Source organism: Balaenoptera musculus, chromosome 4, assembly GCF_009873245.2.
Source record: "Balaenoptera musculus isolate JJ_BM4_2016_0621 chromosome 4, mBalMus1.pri.v3, whole genome shotgun sequence".
NCBI lineage: Eukaryota > Metazoa > Chordata > Mammalia > Artiodactyla > Balaenopteridae > Balaenoptera > Balaenoptera musculus.
The window spans coordinates 134,611,916-134,630,999 of NC_045788.1; the positions used below are offsets into that span (position 1 = coordinate 134,611,916).

The 19,084-nt window shown below is 45.6% G+C and overlaps 1 protein-coding gene across 3 annotated transcripts in view; it reads right to left on the bottom strand.

Moving 5' to 3' along the window:
• The window catches only part of RUNX1 (RUNX family transcription factor 1), a 239,752-nt gene that overhangs the window by 42,214 nt on the left and 178,454 nt on the right, over nucleotides 1-19,084 (bottom strand). For all 3 annotated transcript variants that reach the window (XM_036850894.1, XM_036850892.1, XM_036850893.1), the window contains one exon: nucleotides 17,823-17,927. In XM_036850894.1, the coding sequence (XP_036706789.1) occupies nucleotides 17,823-17,927 (105 nt within the window). The remainder of the gene's footprint in view (nucleotides 1-17,822; nucleotides 17,928-19,084) is intronic.

Sequence of the window (19,084 nt, forward strand, 5' to 3'; positions counted from 1 at the left end):
GGCAAATACCTGGCCTTTGGGAGCCATTAGACTGGTCTTCAGAGCTCTGTCTTGAACCCGGGATTCTCCCTGGCCTGCTCTACACTTGGGTGTGCTGGTGGCTGGCAGCTTTGAACAAGGTATCCTGAGAATTCACTCTCCCTCTGCCTTTGAACAGTTACTAGCTCAAAGTAACTGTTCAGTTACTTTGAACAGTTACTAGTGACCTTGGACATCAGTTTGATGCCCTTTGAACAGTTACTAGTGACCTTGGACATCAATTTTCCCAGATCCTTCCCTCTCTCCCCTCAAGCCTCCACTGAGCCTTTCCTGGTACCCACTGGCTGAGACATCCCATTCTGTTTTTGCCCCTTCCCCATGATGGCCCAAAGGCTGCATCCAGAGGGAGTGGGCCATTAAACTCACCTTAAAACCTGCTAGCAGGTTGTCAAGGGCTGCAGCTGGGAAGAAAACCACTCTGCTGAATCTTAATCCAGGGCCTCATTTTCCTGCATCTCTTATTGGTTAGAAAATAATGATACTCTTTGGTTCCCTGCCCACTGCTTCCCATCGGCGGCCAGAGGAATGTAAGGCCGAGATGAATGCTCATCAACCCACCTGGGCAGCTGTCCCCCCGCCCTCACCCAGGCGCCCTGTGCAGGGCTTCTGTTCCCCTCGCTCCTGCTCCTGCTAAATCACGCCAAGCCAGCGGGGAAAATCCGCTGGGATGCCGCCACTTCCTAGGCCGTGGGTTTCTACTGACTTAGGGATTCTGCAGATGTGATGCTTTACCCCAGGAGAATCACCAGCAGGGATGGCGATGCCTTCGGCTGAGAAGAGCTTTGGTTCTCTTGCAGGTGGCAACAGGTAAGTGAGTGATCCCTGAGTCTACCTGTGCATGGGGCGTCCCTATCCTGGGTCTTCCCCAACCGTGGTCCTGCACTGCCCCCTCCCATGGCATGAAGCGCATGTTTTAGAGGTCAGGCTGGCATTTTGCTAAGCCTGCCTTCTACACTAGAAGGCAGACAGTTTGAATTCCCTACTTTGCTCCAGTCACACTGGCCATCTTACTATTGCTCCTATGTGCCTGCCTCAGGGCCTTTGCACCTGCTGTTTCCTCTGCCCAGAACACTTAATTCTCCAGATACCTGTGGACCAGATCTCTCCCATTTTTTCCCAGTCTTTGCTTAAATTTCATCTTCTCCCTGAGAAATTCCTGAACACCCTAGTTTAAGTTGCAAACCCTCTCCAACCTGGCCCATCCCTGACCCTTTACCTTGGGTTTTCTCCATACCATTTATTAATGTTACCTACAGTCTGTCTAGGCCCACTGGGCTGCAAGCTCCATGAAGGTGGGATTCTGTCTCTTTTCTTCACAGCTGTATCCCCAGCGCATAGGAGAGTACCCGGCACACCGTAGGCTCACTAAATGTTCACTGAATGACCGACTGACTGGCCGAACACCGGTGCCAACCAATTGTCCTCCATTAGATTGTAGGAAAGCAGAACTTATCTGGGGCAAAGGAAATGTGAACTAAAGTTTTCAGCTGAAATGGAGCTGCAGAGGGCTCAGGAAAACTACTTGGGGAGGAAAAATATCATAATTGAACATAGAGAGTTTCACGGAGAATTGACTCATGAGACGTTAAACCATCCGTAAAACTTGTCTTCTCTATTTTGTTTTCCCTTCATTACACAAAAAGATAAAAAAGAATGGATAAAAGGCCTTTCGTGCAGAGCTGAGTGTAGCACCCTCACATAAGCAAGGCACTGCTACAGCTTCCTTGTGTTTCTGGAGAGAGTATCCCCATACACACACACACACACACACACACACACACACACACATGCGCACACACGCAGCGCCCCATGTCCCTCTAGACATGGGCTAAGACATAACTGCTAGAGCAAAGCACGAAAGGAAAGGTGTAGAAAGCCAAAGTGGAGAGCAAAGCGGGCTGGGGCTACAGCAAGAACAACAATTAACCCAGACTTTAGACCAAAGGGCCACACAGGGCCCGCCCCCTCCATCCCTCCTTGAACCTTGCCCTCAAAATTCATGGGACAAAAACAGAAACAAAACTGAATTCCCTGAAGTTCCAGGCTCACGGTAACAGGCAGTGGAGTTTTTAGCTCATATGCATGAGCTTTTGGAGACCTGGGCCTCCCTAAAAGCAGAGGAGTCAGGATCTGTGGTCATCGGTCACCACGGGTTACCTCCTGTTTCTGTCTGGTGACTAAGGAGGTCATGGTAGCTTAGGGCGGAGACCCCTCCTGGTTTCTTTTGCTCCTGACCAGAGGCAGCCCTCTGGGGGGCGGCGGAGGCAATCTCTGTGGAAGGGTGCAGACAGCTCACAAGTTCCGGATTCGTTCTCCTCTACAAGCTTGTGATTCCAAGTACTGTCCGCCCATCCTCGGTGAAGAGACCGTCTCAAGAAAACCCCGGTAGAGGGTAACAAAAAGTTACCCAAGAGTGGTAACTGTTCGTCACGTGATCCATTTATCCGAATGGCTCCTGCTCCCCAAGGACAGGCTCTGCGAATGGGAGGTGACGTCGGAAGGGTATGTTTGGGTGGTGAGGCAGGGGTCACATTGAGAGGAAATACTCCCTGAGGCTTTGACCTGGCTTTGGAGTCCGGGTCCCCAGCGGTGCTGGCTCTGGGAGGACAGACAAGGCCTGGGGGAAGGGAAGCATCACCCCGGAGTCCACAGGCTCTGCCTGCCGCATCGGGCCGCCTGGGCGTTCCTGGTCTCCCCTCCAGGCGTTCTGACACCCCTGCGGGTCTCCACTCCCCTCCTGCACCCGCACACACCACGCATGAAAGCCGGAGGCCCCGAGCCTGTTCAGAGAGGGCTGCGGTACACCGAGGGCCCTCTGGAGGTCGGGTGGTGCCCCAATCAATGCTGGGTGATGAACGAGTGATGAATGAATGCGTAAGTGAATGAACACCCCCTTCCTGAGCTAGACCTACTCTGGGACGCACATCTAGCAGGGGGCAGGAGGCTCCATTCCTCTTCGTTTTTAACAAAGGGTAAGGAAAGTTCCCCCCCATTCCTAAAAGCCCTCCTGTTGGTCCCTGGGGGAGCAGTATCTGATTCCCATCTCCTCTCATGTCACAAATGCCCACTGAATTCTGGGCTGGCCTCATGGCAGCAGGAGACCAAGGGGCCAAGCAAAGTCCTAACCCAAGCCCTTTAATAGATGGCTAAGCAGGCTTTGGCTGGTACAAAAGGACAGTGGCCCTCTGGCCACTCACAGCTCTTGAGCACTTGCTGGTAAGAAAGCCAATAGTGACTAGTGGTTGTTTTTAACAGGCCATTATCCCTACCTCACACCATCCAGAGAAGAAGCTGGCAGATTGTTTTAGGGATGATGGCCTCACTCAGGCTAACTTTTATCCACTGTCCACAGCTGAGCAGGAGCGTTTGTGGGGCAGGGGTCCTCCCCCCTCAGTTACTTGAAGGGGCAGTGGCTCTTTGTCTGGGACTCCTGAAGAGTCACAGCACGGTGATGAAAGTGTTGGTCCCACTGCTTGCCACGTAATGTTGGGAGGGAAAGTTCCATTTATTCCAAGACACAAGTGCCCCCTATTCACCCTGATGAGCGCATCTGAGTCAGTTCTGGAGTGAAGGACAAAAAGGCTGTCAGAACTTCCCTCCAAAACTCTGGCACCATTCTGCCATCCCAGTCCTTTCCAGATTGGAAAGCAACAGGCCTTCCTCCTTCTGTCTTTACCTTGGGACTCTGCCTCTGGAAGGCTGGCTTGGTAGGACCAGCCTCCCTGCTCTGCTATGAATGCAACAGGACCAGTGTTTTGAACTTTCTCTCCTTTTCACATCGTCAACAGTCCCTCTTCTGTACGAACACTCTGCTGTGTGAAAGCATAACCTCCACTGGGTGAGGGCGCCCTTGTAAACTGCAGGTCATGCTTTGTCTTTTCCCAGCCTGAGGGCCACCCCCACTCCCTTCCCTGTCTCTTCCCCACCCCCAACTTTTATTTTTTTTAAACCACTTCTGCTTCCTTCATTTTCTTTGCAGCTGCAGCCCAAAGATATAGTAAAGCTACTGTATAGGATTTTGAAAGCAGGGCCTCTGAGAGCTTTCCAAGCTCCGTACAAGCCGGTTATTCTCTGGCTTGTTTTCTTTGGCTTCAGGTTAGTAACACAGAATGAGTCAAACAGTATTAACTTTCAATAGGGAAGTGGTGTGGTCAACCCAAGCTGTTTGCGGCTAGATTGTGAAGATAGGTAAGTAAGGCAGGTAGTGAAGAACAGCTCCTAAGACTGCAAGGAGGCAAAGGAGAGAGGCAGCCTCACTCAGAAACATCCAGCAATTAGGTCAACAGGACTCAACCCATCTTTTTTAAGTTGGCTGAGGAGTGAACACTGAGGTCTCCGGCTGGCCAGCTTCCGGAATTTGGCCAGGTTGGGGCTCTGTAGCTTGCACAATTGAGCACTTTGTGGGTATAAGGATGACTTTTTTCCCCTGTCCTTTCTTTTCCTTCCTTCCTTCCTTTCCTCCCTCCCTTCCTTCCCTCTTTCCTTCAAATGATGCCAAAGTTATGGGAAATCTAGTTAGGATGATTTGCTCTCCTTATGGCATGTCACTCTGGGTGCACCTTTATCCATTTCTCTCCCCTGTTTGGGGTGTGAGTAGCTGTGCCCTCCCCACTCCCTCCACCTGGCCCTCGCCCATCTTCTTAGCCCTGGATCTGGTTCCCCAGGTTGATGGGCTGGCTGCAAAGCCGGGGCTCTCCTTCTCCAGGTTGGGTGATGCACTTGGCCGGGGGGGCGGGGCGGGGGGGGGGTTGGAGGAGTGGAGGTGATGCAATCACTCTTACAGACATGGAATCTTACTTTTAGAAGCTGATAAGGATCTTAAAACCATCAAATCCTCCCTCTCTCTTGTTCTGCAGAGGAGGAAACGGAGGCTGCTGAGCTTTGCAGAACCAGCCGGGGGCCAGGATCTATGCTCCCAGCAGTCTTTCCATGCGGCTGCCTCTCCCTTGCCCAGGGCTCAGGATTCCTCTTACAGCTCAACAGAGTGGCTCCGAGGACAACTCAGCACTCGAGACTCAAATTTCAGCAGTTTCCAGTTCTTTCTCCCTGCACTTGGCTACTTATTTATTTTGAGACTGGCTGAATCACCCAAGGAATAGAATGAGTTTCTCCTCCCAACCTGCTCTGAGCAGCACATCCGTGAATGAACAGGACAGCAAACCGGCCTCCGGAGCCTTGCAAGTTTCCCACCTTGGAGCAACTGCAGGTTTTGACTCCTCCTGGGAAACTGGCACAAAGGCTCAAGGGGGTAATATTTCACCTCCTTGCAATCTAATCCAGAAATCTCAGGCGAACAGCATATATAAAAAGCCACGGGTGGAAAAAAAAAAAAAGAAAGAAGGACTCAGCAAGCTGCCCTGCAATCTTTGCAATTCTCCCTAAGCCTTTCATGGAAAGAAAATGAAATAATACAGCTGGAGAGGAAAAACTGTATTTGGTTTTGGAAAAGAAATAGATATTAAAATAAAACTCAGTTCTCTTAACTGTCAAGGTTGCCTTTTGTCTGTTTGTTTTCAAAATGCCTAAAGGGTGTATAACAGTAGGAAAGAAAATGTTAAGATATTTTAATGGCAAAAAGTAAACTTTCTAAAAGCATGGATTCACAGTGGGGCTGATTAAAATGTCTCTATTTTTCTCTATGGTTTTCTTCTCATCAATCCTGGAAGAAAGTATGAGATGAAATGTACCTTCAAGAAACAAATAATTATTTTATTTAAGATCCCTGAGATTTTTGTACAATATAATATACACAACAACAGTAAAATTTCCTGATTGTTTTTCTGTTAATCTAATTACATATCTATATATTTCTATTACTTGATAGACTGTTTACAAAGCACCTTGATACCTATTATCTCAATTCATCCAAAGCAATCCTATGCATTAGAGCTCATATAATTATCCCCACCTTATAGATGACTCAGTGGAAGCTTCTAGATGCTAAGAATCCTGGCAGATCACACAGCAGCGCATTCAGTTAAGAAACAACTACCTTTTGATAAAATCTTTGTTTGGGAAAAGAGACAAACGAAGCAGGGCCATATGGTGAACTTGGTTTTGCTTCAATGAGGAGAATATTGGTGAAGTTGGCTCCAGAATTCAGTATCTGGGGTTAATAATAGGTAGGGTGGAAGGAAAAAGAGAAAAAAGCCCTCACTGTATTGTATCCTGAGAGTTCCATCTGCAATGATTAAAAAAAAAAAAATTAGGGAGTGTGGAATCAACATGTACACACTGCTATATTTAAAATGGATAACCAACAAGGACCTACTGTACAGTACAGGGAACTCTGCTCAATGTTATGTGGCAGCCTGGATGGGAGGGGAGTCTGGGGGAGAATGGATACATGTATATGTATGGCTGAGTCACTCTGCTGTGCACGTGAAACTATCACAGCATTGTTAATCGGCTATACTCCAATATAAAATAAAAAGTTTAAGAAAAAAATAACTTGGCAATGGCAAGTATTTGGCCTCCCACTTGGGCAGCATTCCAGTTGCTTCCGCGGTGAGGGCTATGGGATGTGGGAAGGGGGCCCACCTGTGTCCAGGGCATGTGCTTTAATAATAACAGCTACTATTTAAGGGGCACCTCTGTGTCAGGCACTAGGTATCATCACATGTGTTACTAATTCAGTTGGCACAAGAATCCCCCAAGATGGGGACATCTTCTTCCTGGTGTTACACCTGAGAAGACTGAGCTTGGGGAAGCTAATCTGATCACAGTGGAGACGTGACCCTGAATCAGGCAGTCAGCTCTCTAGCCGGGCTGCCAACCACCACTCCAGCCTGCCCCTCAGGCTGTCTCATTTGATCCTCACATCCCCCAGCAAGGTAGGTGTCACAAGCCCATTCTACAGATGGGGAAATTACGCAGTTAGTAAGTAGCAGGGCTCAGACGTGAGGCCAGGTTGGTCCAGCTCCAAACTCCTCTTTCACTCCCTCAAGCTCAGAACTCTCTGCTTCATTTCTGAAACTTGGGGCTATGCCCTGTTAGCAATGCCAGAAATGAACAAAAAGATGTTTCTCCTTAGCTCTTTAAAATGAGTGAATTGGAAATATCATAAATCTACTTCAGAGGTGAGTAAAAATAAGGTGATACCAGGAACAAACCCAAAGAGGGCCAAAAATGTATATAGTTCTTAAGAGCTTAGTTATTTCAAATATTTACTTTTTATCTCAAATGACCAGAAGGCTGACTTCTAAGCCATGGTGAACAAAAACAAAAACAAAAACAAACAAATGGGATCTCAAATGCTCGACATTTCAGTGTATGAAAGTACCCTGAAAGATTCAATAACAGGCTGAGTTTTAGTCAATACTTGCTTTAATGGACCCTGAGTATATGTAAATCGTGGAAATACCAAAGTAATGTATTGCCATTAACTTACTTTATAGTGGTCTAGGGAGTTGGCAGATTAATTCAACTGTATTCCTCAAAAAAAGGCAAACAGAAAAGAACTTTGCTTTGGGTACTTAAGTGTCTTTTACCTTGGCTTTCATCTACAAATGTATAGCTAGAATATTTGGCTTGGCTATTGGGAATTTTCCCAGTGACGATGCATAACTTACTTGCAGAAAGAACTCACTGCAAATATACCACGTGTAACTCAGAATATGAAAAAGGCATTTCACATCCAATGTCAGTGTTTGTGATGTGTCTGATAATACAGCTGTAATGCTCAGTAATAGATTATACCTAATTTACCCCTTCTTTACCGTCAACTTTTCATAGCAATAAAGCAAACCTTTAAAACAAGTTGTTTATAAAGGAAAAGAACATGGAAAAAATGGGAGAACACAGAAATTGCAAGCTAGCTCAAATGAACTTAAACACAGATCTAGGGCAAGGGGGTAGTTTTACTTAACTTACTTAAACTTAACCTGCGTTTTTTTGTTTTTTTTTTTCTTGGTGGTGGCGGAGTTCTATCAGACCCACTGGATCCAATTCTTACTAATGCCTTTCTTAGCTACATGCCTTACAGGAAAAAAATACAAGCCTTTGCAAAAACTCAAGTAGAGTTTTTTTTGAAAAATAAAAACTAGAACGTGGTTAGAGTATAAAAAAAATTCTAAGTCCACCCCAAAGCCGACAAGCAGACGCATTATAATGCGCTTTGCCAACAGCAATCCATCTGCGAGCTGTGGGTCCCCCCACCCCGCCAGGAGAGTTTCGCACACAGAGATGGGGCCCATCTGGTTGCGCAGCACCCAGTGTTCCAACACGCTTAGGTGCTTCCCAAAGTGCAACTAGATGGCAGCACGGACCTCAGCGGAGCTGCTCCCCAACCATCCCAGGTCAGAGGCCACTCCATCAGGTCACAAGGTGCGCAGGCAACAAACGAGGCACTGCGCATGCCCAGAAGGGTTTCCGATGGTGAAAGGTAGAAGCACCGTCATTGAAATGTGCTACTGAATGTCTTTGGGGAAAAAGAAGAAAAGCCCTAGCAAACACATACCAAAAGAGAAAAATCCAAAAAACCCAAAGCAAATCTAGAAAGACACACTGGTTTAGGAAACTCAGGGCGGCCGAGTGTTTTCTATGCCCGCAAAGCTTGGCTGCGGCTAACGGGTCCAGGCACCACCGTCCCCCAGGTGAGTTGCATGCATCTTACGCGAGAATTCAGACCCCAAGAGGCTCTGGCACATTTCATGTCAGTTTTCTAGATCAGTGTGGAACAGCCTCTCCCAAGCTGTGTCATGCATGTATCTGAAAGGACCCAGATGTTAGACCTCAAATACTTTCGATGTTACTCAGGCAGGATTTTTCCCCCTGAATTTGTGAAAACAAAGTTCAACCTTTGGGGGCAAAGCCATTTGCCCATGAGGGACTTAGAAACGGTGCCCGGAGTGTTTCAAGGGTCCATAAAAATGCCAGAAAAGAAATTTTACCGTGTCTAAATACAAAAGGAAAACTGAAAAAAAATAAAATAAAAATTTATAAATGTTTAATTAAGTGTCTAAAAAAATGAAACATGATGGCAACTTCATGAATTTTTAAACTTAGGAATCACAACTCTTTTTTGTTTAGAGTTTTCTCATTTCCAAAGGATTCCAAGATTCAAGGTAAATAACTGTTCCATCTCCTGAACACTGATTGTGTGCCAGACATTGGTTCAAAATGTTCTACCAAGACTGTGGCGTTCAGGCTCCTGCCCTGGGAGGCTCGTACAGCCCCTGTCCTTGTTCTACGGGGGCTCAGCCAGCATCCACCCCAGGTATGGTCACCCACACGGTAAGCAAGTGCCAAAACGGGGATCTCAACCCGATGGCAATCACTGTGTTGATGGCAGCGAGATCAGGGCTGCAGGGAATTAAATGAGTTACTCATAGCCAGATAATTTCAACACCAAATGATAAAAGCCGTTCAAAAATTTAGAGCAGGGGCTTCCCTGGTGGCGCGGTGGTTGGGAGTCCACCTGCCGGTGCAGGGGGCATGGGTTCGAGCCCTGGTCCGGGAGGATCCTGCATGCCGCGGAGCGGCTGAGCCCGTGCGCCACAGCTGCTGAGCCTGCGCTCTAGAGCCCGGGGGCCACAACGGCTGAGGCCTGCGTGCCTGGAGCCCGTGCTCTGCAGCAAGAGGGGCCACCTCACTGAGAGGCCCGTGCACCACCACCACCACAACAAAAGAGTAGCCCCAAGTAGAGGAAGCCCACGCACAGCAACGGAGACCCAACGCAGCCAAAAGTAAAACAAATAAATTAAAAAAAAAATATTTAGAGCAAAAAATATCTAACATAGGACCTGAGTGTATATGGATATGTCTGATATATGAAGGATACACCCCTGTGGAAGGTGGCCCACGGGGGTCATCCTCTGAGGGGCACTGTCTGTGGGGCAGCCCATGGCTTCTGTTTTTCTGTTGATATTTTGTTACCCCTTCAGTGTGGACTAATTTAGATATTATCTCGTCCCATTGCCTGGTTGGACAGAAGAGGGAAGTGAGGAGAAAGTACTTAAGTTAACCGCCTGGGTTCACACCCACTGGCCTGGTGGCACCAGTCTGAAACCCAGGTCCCCCAGTTCAGGATCTAGAAAACTTTATACATTTTTAAAAAATAAATTTATTTATTTTGGGCTGTGTTGGGTCTTCGTTGCTGTGCGTGGTTTTCTCTAGTTGCAGTGAGCGGGGGCTACTCTTTGTTGCGGTGCGCGGGCTTCTCATTGCTGTGGCTTCTCTTGTTGCGGAGAATGGGCTCTAGGCCCACGGGCTTCAGTAGTTGTGGCATGCGGGCTCAGTAATTGTGGCTCATGGGCTCTAGAGCGCAGGCTCAGTAGTTGTGGCTCATGGGCTTAGTTGCTCCGCGGCATGTGGGATCTTCCCGGACCAGGGCTCAAACCCATGTCCCCTGCATTGGCAGGCAGATTCTTAACCACTGCACCACCAGGGAAGCCCTATACACGTTTTAAGATAAAGCGATGGAAGCCTATACGCAGACAAGATTTTTTTTTCTTTTAGCACTTCATATACTAAATTCTAACAAGGACTGTGGTATGTTAGCTTAGACCTTGACTTCACTGGCGTGGCATTTAAAATATTGATATGGGTTTGCAATGGTGTGGATGGAAGGAGATATTCAAAGTCATGGTTTAAGATTCATTCCATGTTTCCTCTCTCCCCCATGCCCGCTATGTTAGACTGAGAAGGTACCTAGATCATTTCGTTGGGTTCTCATTGGTACCTGGAAGGAACTATTTTTCCTTCCTTTCTGTAGCAATACAAATGCCACCTAAACATCTTGGTGACTTCTGTATAAGACAGGGCTAGTTACCAAGAGGTCACAGGTCTGCCCAGGTCTCGGGCGAGCTACTGAGGGGGATGATCACTGCTTCCAGGGGCAGAACCCTACTCTCTCCAGGGTCCTCTTACACACCCCTCGTCCAATGGACCCTTTCAGACCTCAGCCTGGATAAGTCCACTAAAAACTCAAGGGTCATGGAAGTCTTTATGTATATAAAATTCTTCTTGGTCTAGTTTGATGTTACTAAGCATGAAAACCAGAAAGACATTCTAAAATTCATTGGAAACATTTAGGCAGGATAATCAGTGCTTTAAAAACTGCTTTTGCCAAGTCATCAGATAGTTGGGGAGTTGAGCACAGTGGGGATTATAGCATCAGTGGAAGTCACCCCAGAATGTCTATCTTAGCAATGAATTGCCTTTCACAGTGGGGAGGAGGAATATAAGTAGAACATTCTACCTCTTTGACCCTCTGTCTCCTACTTTATATTTGGGTGAGAGGGAAGAAGGAATTATTTCCTTTTCTTTCGGGGATCGCAATTTCATCTAGAAAGAATGAAAATCCAAATCCGACATTTGAAGGATCCAAGGAAAGGGGGATTACGTAGATCATCGTTCATTACTTAGAGGACATGCTTGAAGCAATTCCCAGCGAACAAAGTGATTGGGGATTGATAATTACAATCCTGAGGTTACAGATCCAGAAAACCGCCTGGCATTCCACTAACAAGTCAGGAGCAAAGAATGACACAAATTTGCATCCTCCTAACAGGCCCCACACTGTGTACATGGGCCCTCTAGGAAGCTCTTTGCCGAAGGGGTAGACGGACTTGGACGGTTCACCTGGTGGTCATTTTTGTCACATGACTCATCTTTCCTGCCTGCCCGCGCTGGAAGGAGAGGTTTATGTCGGGCGGCATCCCTGCTTCAGGCCCCCATTGATGCCAGGCCCCCAAGCAGACCCTGGTGAAAGACGCGGAACCAAAAGTTGGCACATGTGACAGCGTGGCTGGTACATTTCACTGCAGCACCGCCCCAGGGGAAACGCTGATTCCATCCCATCAGTACAAACATGACGACTGCCGAGGCTATGAGGCTCTGCTTTCTCCAAGAAAACTGTATTTGAACCAGAATTTTATTGATAAACTCTCCTAATAAAACAATTTCTGCACAGAAATTTCAATACAATAAAGCTCAAGTAGCAGTTGGTGTAGTTCTTAAAACAGACTTCGGCGTCTGTGGCCTGCAATGTCTGGACTGCTTCGTTTCAGTTCTGGCTTACTAACTGTGTGACCCTGGGCAAGGGAATGGATTTCTCTTTGTGTCAATTTCCTTACCTGATCTTGCAAAAATTATGTCAATTAAGGTATGCGCAGCACTTTGAACAGTGTTGGGCAAACAGTTAGCGCTGTCTGAGTGTTAGGTATTATGATTATTTTTAGGTATTTTTATTGTTAAGAGAAAATAACATTTTAAAAGAGAACTGTATGTCAGTCAATCACCAGAGCAATCCATAAACATTTCTGCTCATCCCACACTTTTCTGGACAAACTTGATTTCAAACATTTTTAGGTCCATTATCACCATAAGTTTATAGGTGCCTGTCATGCATTCCTCTTTTTCACTTGAAACATGACTGTCATAAACAAAGATCCTGTTTCTTCTCTCTCTCTATATATTATAGGTTTGCTATTTACATTCAATATCATAGAAGAAAGTTATAGTCGTGTGATGTACTCTCAACAAAATCCTTAACAAAGCAATTGAGTGATGGGGAATTAAGCGCATTTTAAATCGACCTATTTTAACTATAACTCCCCATAAAATAGTATTATAGTTAGTTGGCAAAAAGGCTAATGTCCCAGAAAGTAGCATATTCTGAAGTTTTTAAGTAACGGCTCCACCTGGCTATCCGTTATTCTGAATCTCAAGAGCTCAGACACAACAGTTACTGTGAAGGGCTCCTTTAACCCGAGGGCAGAAGTTGTCCCAGAAATGGCCAATATTTGTTTTATGAACCTTTTCAATTTTTAATTAGTTACTCAGTGTTCCAGATGTAACGGATACCTGGCCAGCCAGATGATGGCTTGTGCCATCAGAATGACTGTCCAATCCACGATCCACAGTACTGGGACATCTCCCCCACTCCCCGGCCCCCCATCACTGGGTCAGTCGTTGGGGTCCCAACTACTCCTCAACCCCTCATTAGCAAAATATCTTCCTCTATAGCACTGAATTAATTCACGCATTCAAATTATTTAGTGAAATACCTACAGAGAATATGCTTTGGTATCTCAATATTGTCATATTACAGACACATGGGCTAAATTACAGGCACATGGGTTGAGAGCTAGAGTTTTCCATTAGATCCCCTGAAATAGTAAAAAAAAAAAAAAACAAAAAAAAACATAGAAACAATCTCAAATATCCTTTTCTTGAAAACTCCTTTCACTCTATCTTTCATGCTTAAAGAGAAGACTATCTTTTAATATGTTGACAAGCTTCTAAATGTTCTACCTACAAACTGAAAACAGATCCCACATTGCTGCTTGCAAGAACTATCCCAGCAGGAGATACCTTCTGATGGTGTTCTTTCTCCATAACAAATTTAATTTTTCAACAATTAATAATTTCTCTATTAATCTGAGATGTAAAAATAATCCTGTGGAATGTGGGAAAAACAAGTTTTGACTCACTAAGAGGCAGGTCAGTTACTGTAAAAGGGCAAGTAATCATCTGAAATGAAAAATATTTTCAATTCTCTTTGGAAGACAATTTTTGCTACAACTTCACCACTGAAAACCAGGAAAATGGTTGGGAAACATCAAGTTATCCCATCAGCCCAGCCAGCAGACTAGCTGTGGCATGTTTCTTAATTCTTTGTCCTTTTCTTATTGAACTGACTGGCAGGTTGAATGAGATAAGCTTTCCTTCTGGTTTTGCACAAATGGTTTAAGTTGAAGGCTCCATGCCTGCAATCAAGTGCCAACAATTGCCCTTTCTAGACAATCTTAGGGCCGGGACAAATGTGAGAAGTCATATAAGCCAACACCTCGTTTAAAAAATGAGGATACCGAGGTTGGGTCAGAGAGCCTAGAATAGATGAGGTGTAGACGGTGTGGTATGGATGGGGAGGTGAATGCATGAATGGACAGACAGATGGATGGATACGAGTACAGGATGAGGCATCAGGAGCTCCTCATTCTAATCCTGGCTTCATCACCAACTATTTCTCCCAACCTAAGCAGATCATTTCATTTCTCTGGGGCTGCTTTCCCTTATCGATGAGGCAATTAGCCCTGAAGCCTCTTTCAGGTCCCTTTTAGCTCTCAAAGTCATTGATTTCATGAAACAAAAGAACTTTTCAAAACTATTCAACTTGGTGATGCTGGGATCATTTTGCCAGAATCACCCAGAATTCATAGCACCATAATAATGATAGAAGGGACTTGGGAGGTGTTATTAATCCATAGATTTGACACTGCCCGGGCATATTAATTTCTGTGCAATGACCTCTCTTAAAATTGCATTAGAAAGAATAAGTCACAAAAAGTATCTACCAACAGACGATGAATAAAGAAAATGTGACACACACACACACGCGCACACGCACACACACACACACAGGAATATTATTCAGGCATAAAAAAGAAATCCTGCCATTCACCATTTGCAGCAACATGGATGGCCCTTGAGGGCATTATGTTAACTGAAACAAGCCAAGCAGAGAAAGACAAATACCGCATGATCTCACTTATATGTGGAATCTAAAACAAAACAAACTCACAGAAACAGAGAGTAGATTGGTGGTTGCCAGGGGTTGCGGGTGGGGAAATGGGTCAAAGGGTACAAACTTCCAGTTATAAGATGAAAAAGTTCTGGGGACCTAATGTACAGCATGGACTATAGTCAACACATTTTTGACCAGAGACCTGTATTACGGCCACGGGCGTTAGTTTCTGCAAAACTCCCCCCGGTCAATAATGTGTTAACAACAAAACTGCCAAGAGGGTAGATCTTAAAAGTTCTCAACACACACAAACAAACTGTCACTCTACGATGTGATGGATGTGTTAACTAATCTTACTGCCGTAATCATTTCGCAATATAAGCATATATCAAATAATCATGTTGTAAACCTTAAGCTTATACAATGTTATAAGTCAATGATATCTCAGTAAAGCTGGGGGAAAATTCTGTTAACTTTCTCTTAAAAGAAAAAAAACAAAACTGGCTGTGAGCAGAGTTTCATCAAAAAGAAGTAGTTCCCACCTAGAGTCAAGACATTCAAGTAATCATAAGAAAACAGCATGCCTTTAGGCCTGCCTTGCTTCAGAGAGTGAATAGAAAAGTCAGCATTACCTGAGTCACCCTGGGAGACTGTGTGCATCTGACTTTTGTGTAGACGTCCCTTGTGAAATGGAGACTATCTACCTAGGCCTCTGACACCTCTTTATATCATACGTATACGTATTCGTTTAACTTAATTTGGTTTTTACGTTAATTTTTCCCTAGACCCCAAATTCCATTTGGCAGGAAAGACTCTGTAAAAATGGGTGCCTTCTTGGAGCAAATCCCTTCTGCCTGCTCAAAGAGCCCTCCCCAATAATGACTGTTTTCTTAAGTCATAAAACAGCAGGAAGCAGAGTCAACTGTATATACAGGCGGGGCCATTACAATCGCATTTTTTTCCCTCTGACTGCCAGTTCTTAAAAATCCAAGCGGCCATCATTTGTTTTCCAAAGCTCAACCACCATTAGTTCTTTGAACGTTACAGGAAATACTGCCTGTGGGGCAAAAACTGCCCTTTTTTATGCCTGAGAGAAGAGGGGCAGCGGAAGGTATACAGAGGGGTCATCTGGTTTAAGCTTCTTTCTCCAGGCAGGTCTGCCTTTGAACTGTCCCAGAGATGGCTATTGCTTCTATTTTTATTTTTTTACATGTTTTTATTGAGGTATAGTTGATGTACAATATTATATAAGTTTCAGGTGTGTAACATAGTGATCCACAACTTTTAAATGTTATATTCCACTTATAGTTACTATAAAGCATTGGTTATATCCCTATTGTACTATATATCCTTGTATCTTATTTATTTTATACATAGTAGTTTGTACCTCCTAATCTCCTACCTCTATCTTGCCCCTCCCCACTTCCCTGCTTCTGTTTTTAAAGATAGGGAACCTACAGCCTCCTGAGTGAGCCTTTCTGGAAGTTTAATTACCCTCAAGGTCAATTGCCTTACACCTCACAACTGCCTGCTCCCCAACCCCATGCCTGCTGTAATCTGAGCCCGCTTCCTCTTTGGTCCTCTGCAAGCACCAAGGTACCTGTGTGGTGTGTCTGTTATGTTTAATGCAGGGTCACTAGGAGTCTTCAATTTGCCATTTCTACTTTGGAAACCTCCCAAGTTGGGTTTGGTTGGAACTGCGTGTTTCTGAGCCTGGGGTTTGCTTTCCACACAGAAATTGGAATCAGGGGATGCTACCAAGTCCCAGAGTTTCCTGAGTCCGGATATGGCCAGAACATCTCCAGGCACTTAAAGAGAAAAATCTGCCAGGGGGAAATGAGGTCAGAAATAACGGGAGTCACGGAGCAGGCAAATGGCACCAAGGAGATGGTGAACGGACACCATGTCCTGGGGGGCAGGAGGGTTGTCCCTGGTGGATGTGGTGGTTCTCTGCTGGGTTCTGCCCACTCTGGGGTATGGGGAACGTTGGGGCAGCACCCAGGATGGTTCTAGCGGGTGATCAAGATGCCATGAGACGGTGGCCAGGACTGTAGGAAAGACTGCCATGAGCTGCGGTGCTCACAGGATGACCTGCAGAGAGCCACGCCACAGGGGCGACCTTAGAGCCCCCAGAGGCAGCAGGCAGGTTCTCTGGAGGAACGGCCCCGGGGTGGGGGGCAGAGCAGCAGCCAGAGAGGCAGGCGGGGAGGCTCTGCTGGCATTTCCCGAGTTCATTCTCTGTGCCGGGCACATAGCATGGTCTCACTCAAGCCGATAGAGAAGCTCTCATTATTATCCCCATTTTACAGATGAGGAAACTGAGGTTCAGAGAGGCGCCATAACTTCCTGAAGGCTTAAGAGCCTCAACCGGAACTCCACTTGTTTGCCCCAGAACCCAAATTCTTAACCACTTCGTTTTACGACCTGTCATCCCTGCATCTCAGCTTGCTGGCACGGTAGGAAGCCCTGTTTCTGACACCCTCAACCCCACCCTTTATAAAAATTAATAGAGATATTAATTTTCCACCGGGGGCATGACATGGTTAGGAGGCATGCAGATGCTGGGCGGGGGCTCCAGTCAGCTCCACAGATCTGGAACTGGAACCCAGCCTCCATCCCAGGGAAGGGTGTGGTTCTGGAAAAGTGTTACTGTGTGTTTACTCAAAGATAGTCATTAAGTCACCGTGAAGACATTTTTCTGCAGACTAAACAACCCCACTCCTTTTATAAAAAAGCTTTCCTCACAGGAACTATTTTTTTTTGTACCGTCTTTCTATATTTACTGGTTTTTCTCTCAGGCACTCTTCTCCCCTCCCATTCTCTATTTTAAACAATCCTGTAATAAGATTTTGATCTGTGGCACAGAAAGGAAAGGGTCATTTTCATAGATTTCATCTCCAGCCTCCAAGTGAATAAAAGGCCGGCATGGATGGTGATCAGCCCCTTGTGGTCCACTCTGACCCTCTGGCCTCTTTTGACCACCTCTGCCCCTGGCCAGTCTTCCTTGAACTTTACCACGTATTTGGTCCTTAGGCCCACGCAGTCCTGAAGTGATTCTGACATGCACTTGAGTCAGCCTCATTTCCTTTAGCCCTGCGAGAAGATGCTTCAGAAAAAGAGCCCAACGCTCAGAGACAACTTTGAGGAGTGAGAGTGTCAAAAGAAAAATTCTTCCTCCCTGCAGGGGTCTGACATTTCCCTCTGGCAGAAGTTTCAGCCACATGTGAGTGATGCTGATGGAACACAAGGGTTCTGGTGCCTGAGTGTACCAGCTGGGAGGGGAGGTGCCAGCCCCGAGGGGCGGCCCACTTACTTCGAGGTTCTCGGGGTCCGTCCACTGTGATTTTGATGGCTCTGTGGTAGGTGGCGACTTGTGGTGGGTTTGTGAAGACGGTGATGGTCAGAGTGAAGCTCTTTCCTGTTGGAACACAAAAGAGAGCAACGAAGAATGAGGCAATGGCCTGAATATATCTGCTGGCTAATTCAAAATTAATTTATGATTTCCAGCCCTCACACTGGAAAGGTGGCAGGACTTCAGCACACATTACTGGTTTTTCCAATACTCCTTTGAGTTTGGCTTTGCTTACATTTTGGAATGTACAACTACGTTGTCTAGATGTGACACTTCCCTTAGTCACGTGGCTTTTGTTTAGTCACGAATAACACAGGATCAAGAGAGATTCAGATGTGTTTTCTTTCAGGTCGGAACCCGAGGGACATAGGAGCAGATTGGCAGCTGTCCACTCCTCGCTCCGCTCCCAGGTCCTCCCTTTTAATAAGCTCAGAGCAAAAGGAGGAAAAGAAACCATTTCCGTCTTTGCCCTCTAACCTTGTTTGTACCTCCAAGGATTAGGAAAGATAGAATTCATAAGTTTGAGGCTAGGCTAAATTGGAATGATTCTCTCTATGTTAAAAATACTAATTGCTGGTTGATTCTAAATATTGTTTTGAAAGGCCAGATGTTATTATAGGCACTCATGGGGTTGGCCAGACAAAATTTATATTCAATAAATGGATTTAAGGATATGTAACTGACAGATTGAGATTCAATGACAACTGTTAGCATAAATACGCAGAGGGATTTCCATCTAAGCATTTTATACAAACTTAAGAAACGCGAGCATGTCTTCATTGCATAGGTCGAATGCAATGCTTTTAATGATTTTTAAAAATTGTTTTAAAATACATAATTTATAATAAAAGTATTAATATATAAATACATTAGTTACTAAAAAGCATTTCTTCTTTGCTAAGCAGTTCAGAGAATGCCCTCTGGTTTTGAATTCTGGCTAGCTGACCTTTGACAAGGCACTAGCCCTCCCTGTGCCTCAGTGTCCTCACCTGGAAGATGGGTACATATAACTTTTCCTACCTTATCGAGTTTTGGGAGAGGTTAAATGAATTAATATGAGTAAAATCATTAAAACAGCATCTGGCACATGGTATTCAAAGGTGTGTGTGTGGGGGGGTGGGGGGAAGAGAGAGAGAGAGAGAGAGAGAGAGAGAGAGAGAGAGGCACAGCTCTTCCTGCAAGAGAGTTAGAAGATTTAGGTTCCTGTACAGATATTTGACCTC